A 14275-nucleotide genomic window follows, 5' to 3' on the forward strand; every position below is an offset into this window, starting at 1 on the left:
TCCTGCTCTGATTTTAACCTCATCTTCATTCTTGTGCAGAAGTAGTTTAAGTTTTGTTTTAATGGATTGATTGTTTTTAGTGACTGATTATAAACCACCCTGGATAGGGGAGAGGCAGTGCAGAAATTTTTAAAATAATAATAATAAAAAACCTAGACTGTCAGATCCACATAAATTACACTGCTCCATGCTCTACAGCATGAATACCAACTCAGAACACAACTCAGAAGTCCATGAAGCTAAGAGACCAGATTTGTTTATTAACCTGAGTATAACAAATATGACATGTCCACAGTATAAAAATGTACATAGAGCATCAGAAGTACAAGTACGACACGTCCAGGATTTGCCCACATTTCTTTGGGCAATGAGACAGTGAGAAGTTCATGGGATTGGGGTGGGTGGGGTGGAGAGCAGAGTCTGCTTGTAAAAATTTTCTCTCATTCCACAAAAATCATACAAAGTACATTCAAACACTTAAAAGTTTGTTCTCAGCATGGGGAAAGGATAAAAGAAGTCCGGTATGGACAATGTTTTTTCTTGGCCCGGGAATGTAGAGAGAGTGAGAGAGCAGATCCCAGCATTTCTTGCATTGCACGTTTCACTTTGGGGAAGGGCTTAATGTAGTTTGGGGGTTGGCGTTTCCGAAACCAGTTTGTTAAACGAAAAGTACAAATAGTCTGAAACCACATGACACATGCAACCTTCTGTCACTGACGAGCTCAAGAGGACACATGCAGGCGAAGCGTGACGGATCGGGCCCTAGGCAGGCTCTGAATTGATGGGTGGCAAGTTTTGATGCTTGAAATACTGGACCACTTGCTGTGGGAGCTCCGCCAAGACAGCTTTGGCCAAGGTCTCTTTAGGTGCCTAGAACACAAGGAAGGGAAGCATGAGAAACTATGGGTTTGCACAGAACTATTGCACACAGAAAGGTTCCATCTTGGAACTCAGACGGATCTTCAGACATCTATCTCTATATACTTTTCAATGCTCTGACCTGGATGGCCCAGGCTAGTCAGGTCTCATCAGCAGCTAAGCAGAGTCAGTTATGGTTTGTACTTGGAGGGAGACCACCAAGGAAGTCCAGGGTTACTATACAGATGCAGGCAATGGCAAACCAACTCTGCTTGTCCCTTGCCTTGAAATTTCTATGGGGGCTGTCATAAATCGGCCATGACTAGACAGCACTTTCCACTACCATTCCGTGGATATTATTCATTACTATCCTTAATAATACTGAGGTGGTTGGTTGACATGGGTTCTTTTTGCATACAGTTCATAATCCTAGGAAAGCCAGTGTGGTATACTGATTAGTGTTGGATTAGTATCTAGAAGACCTGGGTTCAAACCCTGAAAACAGCAGGGGAGAACGTGGGAAAGACCCTGCTAGCTGGCCTAACAGCAGCTAAGTAAGAGCTGACTAAGATTGTTTCTCCAGAGGCCTAGAGCTGGCAAGGAAGGGGAGAGAGCACCCTCTTCTCTTGCTTGTTCTGATGTATTTTCATATTGTAAGTTGCATTAGGGAGAAAAAACAGGTATAAACAAATGCAAACATACTATGCCATACTATGTCAGTTTGGTGTAGAGAGCCAGTTAGGTGTTGAAACGCTTGGGACTCTTTAGCTTGGAGAAACGTCGACTGCGGGATGACATGATAGAGGTTTACAAGATAATGCATGGGATGGAGAAAGTAGAGAAAGAAGTACTTTTCTCCCTTTCTTACAATACAAGAACTCGTGGGCATTCGATGAAATTGCTGAGCAGACAGGTTAAAACAGATAAAAGGAAGTACTTCTTCACCCAAAGGGTGATTAACATGTGGAATTCACTGCCACAGGAGGTGGTGGCGGCCACAAGCATAGCCACCTTCAAGAGGGGTTTAGATAAAAATATGGAGCAGAGGTCCATCAGTGGCCATTAGCCACAGTGTGTGTGTGTGTTTGTGTGTGTGTGTGTGTGTATATATAAAAAAAATTGCCACTATGTGACACAGAGTGTTGGACTGGATGGGCCATTGGCCTGATCTAACATGGCTTCTCTTATGTTCTTAGTGTATGGACTTTTATCTGGGACAACCGGGTTTGATTCCCCACTCCTCCACTTGCAGCTGCTGGAATGGCCTTTGGGTCAGCCATAGTTCTGGCAGAGGTTGTCCTAGAAAGGGCAGCTGCTGTGAGAGTCCTCTCAGCCCCACCCACCTAATTCATTCCTTCACATTTTATTTATATCCCGCCCTCCCCGCTGGAGCAGGCTCAGGGTGGGTGTCTGTTGTGGGGGGAGAAGATATAGGAGATTATAAGCAGCTCTGAGTCTCTGATTCAGAGAGAAGGGTGGGGTATAAATCTGCAGTCGTCTTCAGGAGATACATGTGGCTCTTTGACATGCCACTTGTGGCTCTTCTGAACACTGTTTCCAGTCTGGCACCTGCCCCCTGTTCCAGGAAAGTGGACAAGACCTTGTCGCGTGGAGTCTTTGGTAGGCAGGTGGATCCCACCTTGAAATAGCCACCACTGGAGGAATGGGTAACCTATGAGCCTCCTTGAGATGCAGGCTTTTGGGCAGGGATGGGAGTAAATGTGATTCTTCTGGTTGACAGTAACCACAAATATGGCTCTCCATGAACTGCAGAGTGAGTACCACTGGGCTAACCAACCTCACAGGGCTGTAATGAAAATATGCAAGACAGGACTCCTTAGAGGAATGGTCAGGATAAAAATGTACTAAATATGAGATTATCTGCTGTAAGAAAACAGATCATGAGATTTGTCTGACGCTCTGGTATCTTTGCACCCTGGAGATGCTGCTTTAGCCAGGCTCCATCTTTGGGAGACTGGCAATGAAGGCCCCTTCCCAGCCCCACCCCTCGAGACTGCCAACAAAGCCTCCAGCACTCACACTGCGGAACTCGCGGAATGGCACAAACTGGACGATGTCGCGCATGGCCTCCTCTCCTGTGTAAGATCTGAGCACGCGGTTATCCCCGTCCAAGAACTCCATGGCGGCAAAATCTGCGTTCCCCACCCCGACGATGATGATAGACATGGGCAGCTTGGAGGCCTGCACCACGGCGTGTCTTGTCTCGTCCATGTCACTGATGACACCGTCAGTGATGATCAGGAGGATGAAATATTGCTAAAGGGACACAGAAGAGGAGAAAGATAAAAAAGAATTAGACTTGGGACTGAGACTCAGGTCAGGCCCATAGCTACGGGGGCAGGGGGGGAGGCTGCTCCACCCAACCCACCCTCCCACCTGTATGGCCCCTCCTTTTACTGCCCTGCTCTCCCAGCCGCGCTCTCGCCATCCCCGCTCTTCCTGACCCCACTCTTGCTGCCCTACTCTCCCAGCCGCTGCCATTGCTCTTGCTGTCCCTGCTCTCACCGCTGCTCTTCCCGGCCCCGCTCTCCCCGCCACCACTGCTTTTGCCGTCCCTGCTCTCCCCACTGCCCTTCCTGACCCCACTCTCCCTGCTGCTCTTCCCCACCCTGCTCTCACCGCCCCGCTCTCTCTGCCGCCGCTGTTGCTCTCCCCGACCCTGCTCTCGCCACTCCACTCTCCCTGCTGCCATCATTGGTCTCGCTGCCCCTGCTGCTCTCGCAGCTGCCGCTCGCCTTTTCAATTTTTTTTTAAAAAGTGTGTGACATCATTTTGGGCTCCAGGGCCCCTCCACCTAAAATTTTATTACCTGGGCCCCCCCATCTAAAATTTTCTGGCTACGGGCCTGACTCAGGTGTGCTCATGTGTGAGACCTGGGTAAAGACGAGATGCCTCAACCGGAGATAGAACAGACCTGCTTAAGATGAAGCCTCTTTTATGGGGCTGACTGTGGCAGTTGCCTCAGGTGATGGGTACCCTTAGAGATGGGAAAGCACAGAGAAGGACCCATGGCTGGCCCTATCCACTGGGACATTCTTCTGCTCAAGCCCTTCCGAAATGAACACCAGCACTGCAGCATTCTTGCTCCTCAGTTCAAAGAGGCACAGCCATGATGACTAGCTGGCCACTGTGTGAAACAGGGTGCTGGACTAGATAGACCACTGGTCTGATGTAGCAGGGTTCCTGCTCTGCTCTTAGGGTCTTACATATGTGCTGATAAGTCACAACTGACAGCAACCCCATCAAAGGGCTTTCAAGGCAAGTGGGAAGCAGTTTATCACTGCCTTCCTCCTCAGAACATTTCTTGATGGTCTCCCATTCATGTACTGACCCTGCATAGGTTCTGAGATCTAATGGGATTGGACTAGATAATGCTGCCTTTCCTCACAGCAGAAATTCTCAGGGGAAGGACCCAGTTAGTTTGTCCTCTTTGAGCCCTACTTGCCTCTCTCACCTCACTTGGCCAGCTGCAGAAGCCATGCAGAGCCTTCTGTTCCTCTCCACCAGACTCCACAAACAAGACTCCTTGGCTGCGATCACACATGCTAAATAATCCACTTTCAACCTACTTTCAATGCACTTTCCAGCTGGATTTTGCCATTTCACACCACTCTGAATTTGACTCACCAGGGAGATGCCTCTGCCCCCTTCTGTTGACCTGATGGCCCAGGCTAGCCTGATCTTGTCAAGTTGTGGAATCTAAGCAGGGTCAGCCCTGGCTAGTATTTGGATGGGTGACCTCCAAGGAATACCAGGGTGACATAATGCAGGCAATGGCAAACCACCTCTTAAATGTCTCTTGCCTTATAAACAAGTCTAGATTGTTTATCCAGTTGGAAAGTGCATTGAAAGTGGGTTTAAAGTGCATTATTTAGTGTATGTTATTGCAGCCCTTGTATCTGGAGAAGTGAGCAGTGACTTGCAAAAGCTCATAGCCTGCCACAAATTTTGTTAGTCTTTAAGGTGCTACTGGACTGCTCTTTTCTATGGGTTTTCAAAACTCAGAATTCCATTTCTTTCCCCAAGAGCTAAACATGGCAAACAATCACTCTCTTTTGAGAACAGTTCTAAAGAGCAGAGAGAGGCTTTGTTGCTAATCAGAAACAAGGCCAATGGCAGCGGGCTAAGAGGCCATAAATGCAGCTCTCTGGATTCCTGTCTCATTAAAGACCAGTCCACCCACTGCCCACTTTCCATCCGTCTTTGATTTGCGTCCATGGGCAGTCCAATGCTGCCCAGATGTCTGACAGCAGAGGCACCCTATTTCCCATAGCGACTGGGGACACAACTTCCCTCTTAATGGTCTTAAACCCCCATGCAAAACTCTTTTTTTAAAGTAATAAGAACAACCTAACTTCAGAGGATTACATGAGTGTGCCTTGCATTGCATGCCTCCTAACCGGAGGTGGCAAGCTCAGAGCATGATACATGCAGGAAGGCAATAGGCCTCCTGCTCTAAGAAAGGGAGATTCCATTGGGAATAACTGGATTAATCTCATCTGATGCAGGTGTAGCATAATTACACACACACACCTCACCACAGGTTAGTTCAGAGCACTGACTCCTCCATGAGCAGGCCAATTGGGCTCAAAGGGTCTTCTGGAGAAACTGCATGGTGTAGTGATTAGAGTGTCGGGCTGGGATCTAGGAGAACCAAATCCCCAGTTGGCCATGGTTCAAATCCCCACTTGGCCACTTTGGGCTAATCACTCACTCCCAGCCTCACCTACCTCACACGGATGTTGTTGTGAGGATAAAATGGAGGAGGGGAGAATGATGTGGGCAGCCACCTTGGGAAGAAAGGTGAGCCACTGATTTTTTAAAAATAAGTATTTGATTCCCTTCTCTCTCAGCACATCTACCATTTCTTCTCACAACCTGTTAGCATTCCATGGAAATACTGTAGGGTAGAAAACAAGGGTTGCCAAGTCCGACTTAAGAAATATCTGGGGACTTTGGGGGTGGAGCCAGGAGACTAGGGAGGGACGGTGGCTCAGTGGTAGAGCATTTGCTTGGGAAGCAGAAGGTCCCAGGTTCAATCCCTGGCATCTCCAAAAAAGGGTCCAGGCAAATAGGTGTGAAAAACCTCAGCTTGAGACCCTGGAGAGCCGCTGCCGGTCTGAGAAGACAATACTGACTTTGATGGACCACGGGTCTGATTCAGTATAAGGCAGCTTCATATGTTCAAGCCAGGAGCAAGGGTGTGACAAGCACAAGTGAACTCCAAAGGAAGTTCTGGCCATCACATTTAAAGGGACCACACACCTTTTAAATGCCTTTCCTTCATTTGGAAATAATCAAGGGCAGGGGCACTTTCTTTTGGGGCTCACAGAATTAGACCCCCTGGTCCAATTTTTTTGAAACTTGGGGGGTGTTTTGAGGAGAGGCACTGGATGCTGTAAATTTGGTGCCTCTACCTAAAAAAACAGTCCCCTCCCAGCCAATGTTCCCTCTAAGCTGCAGAGTCTTGTGAGCCAAAATTCTACTTTGTGAGCTACTGGCATTAAAATTGTGAGCTACTGGCATTCAAGCTATGAGCTACTGAATGAATTAGTGTGCTCAGGGGTCATCCTTCCTGAGCTAAGGCAAAAATGTGTGAGCTAGAGGCTAAAAATCTGTGAGCTAGCTCACATTAACTCAGCTTAGAGGGAACACTGCTCCCAGCCCCAGATACCCATGGATCAATTCTCCATTATACCCTATGGGAATCAGTCTCCATAGAGTATAATGCAGTGCCCAGCAGACATCCCCCTCCCCCTGCATTCTGATAACCCTGAAGTGGGGCGAGTGCCTCCAAACCAGGGGATCCCCTGCCCCTAATGGGATTGGCAACCTTAAATGAGCTAACAGCAGGTGGCCTTGCTATTTTGTTTGCAAGTTTCCTTTTCCAGACCGCACAAGGTAGATGGAACAAACTGGCTCTAAAGTTGCAAGGGAAGACCCCTGCACACCACTCCTTGCAAGCCAAAAATCTGCTGGGGCTACTCACAGCTGGATGTGTAGTTCTGGGGAAGGATCACACTAATGAAAAATAGCACAGCTTAAGGGGCGGGTAACAATCTGCACTGGGCCAAAGCAAGATGAATGCAACTGCAGTGGGAAGCCGATCAGGGCACACCAGCGGAAGTACAGCCATGCACTCTCCCCCAGGGTGTCTCTAGAGGTTGCCTCCCAGTTTAAGCCCAGTTTCTTGCAAAAAAATACAGCAACAGAGAATGGCGGACATCCCAGAAGGTTTTGGGTGGGCATCAGCTCTATGTCTGGCTGTTGACTAAGGAGAAGAACAGCAGCCTGAACTATTCTCTTGCAGGAGGCAGACATAAGGCAACGAGTGCCTCAGGGCCAATCTAAATGATACATTAATCAATGAGTCAGGTCTGGGCTTCACATGTAGTAAACATAGCTGCAGCTCCAAAATGGGACAAATAACTCTCCCTATATCAGGGCCAATGTTCCCTTTAAGCTGAGTTAGTGTGAGCTAGCTCACAGTTCTTTAGACTCCAGTTCACACTTTTTTGTCTTAGCTCAGGAAGGATGACCCCAAAGCACAATAACTTATGCAGCAGCTCACAACTTTAATTCCAGTAGCTCACAAAGTAGAATTTTTGCTCACAAGACTCAACAGCTTGAAGGGAGTATTGGTAGGGGGCTGTTTCAGCTTGGGCAAACAGCACAGGGAGAAAGGCAGGAGTCCCTCTTTGCCCCATGCTGAGGTCCTCCTGAGCCAAATGGGGGCCCTACAGGCTTTCTAACACAATGTTCCCCACAGTGGCTGTGGGGCTGTGAGGAAACTGAACCAGATTCAGGGAACTTGTTAAAAAACGCATCAGTAGTTTGGCACTCAAATTCAGAGCAGAGAGCAACAGACAAGAGGATCGAAAGAACAGGTGAAGAGCAGCTGCCTTCTGGTACCGAGAATCAAGCTGGGACTGCGCTAGTGTTTTAGTATGCATTAGGTGCTATTTATCCTATTTTAGCCTGGATTCTTTGTTGCTGATCTTTTTGCAATGCATGTACCATTACCTGCTTCATCTTTTAGGGCTGGATGGTCTTGCACACCTAAATTGGTACCCAGCCCCAAAACCACAGTCTTACACACACACACATCCCAGTTACTTTCTGTCACACTGACGTTCTTCCTAATAAAGTATGCAAGGATATAATCCAATGCCAAACGATCATTCCCTCACTGCACAGATTAAAATACACTAACTCAAACTAAATGGTAATTACATTTAATTCCTCCCAAGGGATTTGCATTGCCTCCTTTAAAGACCCTTTAAGCTGGCATGGAAAACTGAATGCTGCTTATTTAAGGGTATCTGTGCATTTTGTGAAAAATTTGCATCTCCCTCCCAAAGCACTCCAGTGGTTCACAGGCTGCTGTTTAACAGAGCTGAGAATGTGGAGACAATCTTTCCAACAGAACTACACATTGACTCTGATTGCTCAGAGAGCAGATGTGTGTTGGATAATGCAGGACACTGTGCTTCATTCTGTGTCCATGTAGAGTTGGGTACAGAGGTCAGCATCTTGTTTATCATTCAAAAACAAAACCCAGGTTTCTAGTCCTCATGGGTGAGATTCTATTCAAACTGAACTAAGGATTACTATACCCAAGAAAAGTTGTTTGCTGAAAAATAGACCCTCCACATTAGATTTCCACACTAGCCTTCTTCATATTACAGAATACATGTAAAATCGACATATGGTACTTCATTGCTCTTTAGATGTACATTCAGCAATTTTCAAGTCACATTCAATGCAGGTGCAGCTGAACGTGTGACTGAGAAACCCTGTATTTATCAAGGTACTCATCCCTGGTTTCATTTGAAACGTGAATGTATGTTGGCTTCTTCTTACAAACAGGTGTATGCATATACATGCAGTTGTACAACATTCACTGTATTAACATGGGAACAGGACTACTGTGTTCTGGGGTTTCCAGGGTTCCTTGGAAGCTTCTGATGGGCTCTTTATGGGAAAAGGCTTGACTAGTGCTGATCTTCCCCATACAATGGGCAGCTGCACATGACTGATGTGCTTGAGGTGCATTCTCCATGTACACCAGGTTATGGGGTGGCCCCAGAAAGAAGCCTGTGTGTGCTAGAATGCTCTGTATCCTACTGGAATTTCATGATGGACTTGCCAGGGTCCCTGGGCCAAAAAGATAATTGTCTGAAGGGATCGCTAGAGGGGGAAAGTTGGCAAACTCTTCCTGGAACTCTTCATTGCTACTATCTTCATTGCTACTATCTCAGTTCTCTCCACACGTCTTTTTCTTCAAGTTCTGATCAGTAAAAAAGGATTAGTTCTACTTTCAGAAAGACTCTAAGAAAGAAAATGGCAAAGGGAAGAAAGAAATGAGCCTTCAAATACTGCAGTAATAACAGTGTGATTAGATGAAAACTAGGGAGATCCAGGTGTGAATCTTCACTCTGTCATGAAAACTCACTGGTTGACCTTTGGTCAGTTACTCTCTGCCTGCCTAGCCTACCCCACAGGGTTGCTGTGAGTATAAAATTAAGGGGGGAGGAATCCCCACTGGCCATGAAGCTAACTGGGTGGCCTCACTCCAGTCACTCTCAGCTTGATCCACCTCACAGGGTTGTTGTGAGGAGAGAATGGAGGAGGGGAAAACCCCGAGCTCCTCAGAGTGGGATGAAACTACGCAACAAAGAGAGAAACTCAGTCAGCCCATGGGGGAAATGTAGAAAAGGGAGGGCATAATGAGAAAACTCTGTTTTGAGGAGGGTGTGTGTATCTATTTTGTATTTACTCTGCAGCATAGTGGTCTGTACATGTTCCCTTTGGGAGATGAGGAGACATGGCCCTCATCCACCGAACGTCGGGGCTGTAACTGCTGACCAAAGCTATGGCTGTCTCTCTCAAATATGTATTTTCTGCTTCAGTCCCTTTACGTGTGGTTTTCTCCTTTGCTGTCCACGTTGCTATGGTGAAAGCACACGCATATCTAAAAACAAAAACAAGCCAGAAAAATACCAACCACAACTCTGGATCCATCTCATGCTGAGGGGAATTCTGGCCTTAGGTAAGCTACCAAAATGATTGATTCAATGAGAAAAGGCCAAAGGAGTCAAGTCACTACAGATCTTCTTTTAGAGACCATACCAACTGTCAAAGTGACTTTTAAAAAATGGAGAAAAACAAGAGAATATGCAAATGACCAAGGACCTGAAAGTTTATTCCAGGTCTTCCCAGAATAGTCAAGAAGGTACACATGAACACACAGGAAGCTGCATTATACTGCATCTGACTCTTGGTCCATCAAAGCCAGTAGTATCTACTCAAGCTGGCAGCCGCTCTCCAGGGTCTTGGGCAGAGGTCTTTCTAATCACCTCCTAAGCTGATCCTTTTCACTGGAGGCGCCGGCGACTGAACCCGAGATCTTCTGCCTGCTGTGGGACATACTTCTATTATTGAAGCTTGGCTAAGGAGAAAAGCCACTGGGAAGAGCTGATGGTGGTTTAGGAGAGCATATCTCCTTTTAACCTGCATGTCCTTTTTGTTCTAAAATTCAGACCCCCTCCTGCCTTCTATATGACTGAGTAGACTCGCATCTAAAAAGGATCAAGGGGTTTAGAGAATGATCAAGGGTTTAGAGCACGTATCCTATAGGGGAAAGACTGTCAAGATTTATAGTTTAGAAAAGACACAGACAAAGGATACAATAAAAATTTATAAGGACTATGAATGCTACATGGAAAGCAGGGAGAGAGAATTTTTCCTTCCTTGCATGGTACTAGAAGTGGAGTGGGAGAGGTGGTCACCCATAGAAACTCAATTTCAATTCATACCTTTATTGGCATGAAAGCACATTCATTCCGGAGGGGTAACGGTGATTGTCATAGAAAATCTACTCCCATAAAACAGGCATCTAGTGGCGCCATGAAGACTAATAAAATTTTTATTTCAGCATAAACTTTTGTAGCCCAGTTCTTCAGGAGCCCGGAGTGAATAAGCAGGCCCCCTCAGAACTGCCTAGCAAAGAGGCATGTGTTGCATACAGAAAAGAGCAGGTAGTTGCACTGGCCAAAGCAAAATCCAACATTTGGGTTAAGATTCATAGCATATGACATAGTGGGCTCTAGTTCACAAAAGCTGTTCAGCAACATAGCTTGATTGGGAGGTGGGGGGGGGGGGGAAGGGAGGGAATAAGTCTTAGTAATAATACTGTATGTCATGCAAAGACCTGGCTCAGGGCTTGTCTAGAAAAGATCTATTCCTTGCCTTCACGGTACTGTAAATAGTCCCTTGGGTTCAACACATTAGTGCCAAAGTGGGGGTGCAATTTACATCTAATTAGCTTTGCTAGACCTTCAAGGCAATCCTCCCCTTATATACTCTTGAATTCTAACGCAGGTTATAAGTGGTGAAGAGACTGAAAATTAATGCAAAATGAATGGTCAGAATGAAAACTAACACGCAATATAAGCATGCCTCTATCCAAGGCACAAGATAGAGCAGGCTAGTGTATTATTTTTCGAAGAAAATCAATATAAATCCATGCAGAAGCAGGCATAGAACATCAAGATCATGGTCTGTTTGTTTCCCCCCTATTCCTTCTCCCACCCCCTTTTTAGTATCCAGTCTAATGAAATGTTCTGGAGAACTCAAAAGTTTGCATACCACTTTGTGCCATTTACGTTGTTCTTAATAAAATATATATTATGTGGATTTTGCTTTGAACCAGTATGGGTACCTGGAGATTCTATCTGATTTCCTAGGAGACATTTTGCTGCAGAGGAAAGTTGCAATTGGTAATCATAATGAGAATGCAAAGCAAAGATAAGAAAGCTGGAACAAGTCCTCCACTACAGTTCTCTCTTCTTTTTTCTGGGATGTGTGCAAGCAACAGTGTGTGAGAGAGTGCAAATTTCCATTTTAAACCTAAAAGCAAATTACTGACCAAAAAAACAATGTGGTACAGCCTGGATCAGGTATTCTTTTCTTCCTGCTGTGAGAATATGGGATGGGGGCACAATGGAAGTGGTGAGAAGCTAAAGCTATGTATGGAGCAGTTGTGGATTTTTTTTAAAAGGAGGGGGGGGCTGATACACATGAGCAGTGTTCCCTCTAAGCTGAGTTAGCATGAGTTAGCTCACAGATTTTTAGCCTCCAGCTCACACATCTTAACTCAGGAATGATGACCCCAGAGCACAATAATTTATGCAGTAGCTCACAACTTTAATACCAGTAGCTCACAAAGCAGATTTTTTTTGCTCACAAGACTCTGCAGCTTAAAGGGAACATTGCACATAAGACCCCCATACTTCAAGGACACAGCTTTCTTTGTTTTTGAAAAAGGCCTGCTAAGTTAAAATGTTTGTTCAGTATTTCTTTTGAAAAGAAATGAGGGCAGGTGGGAGGGTTCCTGACTGACATCATGGAGTGATCAATCAGCACTGCACCCATCTGACTTCTGTTCAAACTGGGGGGAAAGTTTTCCCCTAAAGTCAATCTGAGCAGGGGGGGGGAGAAAGATGGCACATGTGTCGCAACTGTAGCAATTGTGTTTCGGTAGCAGCCTCACCACTGCAGTTATGTCTGTCTGGACACACCCCAAGACTCTTGCTAGGTTGAGGTTTCTTCCTGCTTAGCAAAATCAGAATGGAAGCTGAGATTTAGCAACACTGGGTCAAGCTGCAGCCTGCAGCACATAATATAAATTCACGTGGCATTTTGTATTTGTTCCAATGCATTGGGCCAACAAAAAGACAAGTCGCCTTCTCCTCATCTACACATACATATGAAGCTGCCTTATACTGAATCTGATCACTGGTCCCTCGAGGTCAGTATTGTCTACTCAGAATGGCAGCAGCTCTCCAGGGTCTCAGGCAGAGGTCTTTCACATCCCCTACTTGGTGCAGTGGTTAAGTGAGCTGACTCTTATCTGGGAGAACCGGGTTTGACTCCCCACTCCTCCATTTGCAACTCCTGGAATGGCCTTGGGTCAGCCATAGCTCTTGCATAGTTGTCCTTGAAAGGGCAGCTTCTGTGAGAACTCTCTCAGCCCCACCTACCTCACAGGGTTTCTGTTGTGGGGTGGGGGTGAGGTAAAGGAGATTGTGATTGATCTGAGACTCTGAGATTCAAAGTATAGGACAGGATATAAATCCAATTTCTTCTTCTACTGCCTCCTGGTCCTTTTATCTGAAGATGCCAGCTCCCTGTCCCTGACAGTCTTTAAGCAGTGGCTGGACAAACACTTGTCAGGATTCTCAAGGCTGATCCTCCACTGAGCAGGGGGTTGGACTAGATGGCCTATATGGCTCTTTCCAACTCTGTGATTGATGATTCAGGGATCAAACTGTGACCTTCTGCATGCCAAACAAAGGCTCCTCCACTATGCTATAGTTCTTCCCCCCAAAAGTATACACACATAGCTGCCTTATACTGACCAGATCATTCATCTGTCAAGATCAGTATTGTCTATTCAGATTGGCAGCAGCTTTCCAGATTCTCAGGTAGAGACCTTTCCATACCACCTGCCTTGATCCTTTCGACTGGAGATGCTGGGGATTGAGCGTGGGACCTTCTGCATGCCAGGCAGATGCTCTACCACTGAGCCACAGCCCTTCCGCTGAGTCTCACTCTTTTGCCTGGACCAAAGCAGCAAAGCCATCCTCCTCTCCTAAACAAGGGTTAACGCTGGGTGCTTTCAAAACGTTAGCTATCTGGTGGCTGTGATCAAGGAACAGCATCCCTCCAACATCTGCCAATTCTCCCCACTTAAATCCTGTGTTAGCAGGAAACGGATGTGGATCCACCAGGCTTTTCTCATCTCTCCATCAAGGAGGAACAGCAAGACGCAGAGCCCTAATGAGTCTGGCTTTGAAATCCCATGCCGAAAACAACAAAGTCGAAAGGGAGAACACTCACAGTTGCCGAGTCCTGCTGGGTTGCCTGGGCTGCAAACCGAGCCACGTGATTAATGATGGGGGAGAAGTTGGTTGGTCCATAAAAACGTATGTGAGGCAGGCAGCTGGAGTAGGCTTGGACAATGCCCTCCACACCTTGGCAGTGGAAAAAGAGGACCTGGTCAGCTTTGAGGATTTTCAGTGGCACACAAATCCACACCCTGGTGAAGTTGCATTTTACACACCAAGGCCAGTCCTTCCAGCTTAATGGCACAGTGCCCTTCTCCTTTTAAACATCCCCCCCATTGCAATCCCTCCCCTCGGACATTTGTCTCTTCCCTTCTTCAATTGTCTCTTCTGTACTGAAACTCAAGGCTTGAGACTCTGGCCTGTCAGAATATCCTTATCAAATACAGATACACTTAAATGCTCTTGTAGCAGGCACCAGCCCATCAGGCCTTGTTAGCATGGCAGTGGTGCACATGTTCAGGGCACTGATCCAAGGCTTTATTTGT

At 46.4% G+C, this 14275-nt stretch overlaps 1 protein-coding gene across 2 annotated transcripts in view; it reads right to left on the minus strand.

Moving 5' to 3' along the window:
- Positions 1-240: 240 nt before the first annotated feature.
- The window catches only part of CPNE2 (copine 2), a 147533-nt gene continuing 133498 nt past the window's right edge, over positions 241-14275 (minus strand). For both annotated transcript variants that reach the window (XM_060253957.1, XM_060253958.1), the window contains exons 14-16: positions 13783-13916; positions 2899-3135; positions 241-870 (exon numbers count right to left, since the gene is read on the minus strand). In XM_060253957.1, coding sequence (XP_060109940.1) covers positions 763-870; positions 2899-3135; positions 13783-13916 — 479 coding nt within the window. In that variant the 3' untranslated portion in view covers positions 241-762. The remainder of the gene's footprint in view (positions 871-2898; positions 3136-13782; positions 13917-14275) is intronic.

This window comes from Heteronotia binoei, chromosome 14, assembly GCF_032191835.1.
Source record: "Heteronotia binoei isolate CCM8104 ecotype False Entrance Well chromosome 14, APGP_CSIRO_Hbin_v1, whole genome shotgun sequence".
NCBI classification, from domain to species: Eukaryota; Metazoa; Chordata; class Lepidosauria; order Squamata; family Gekkonidae; genus Heteronotia; species Heteronotia binoei.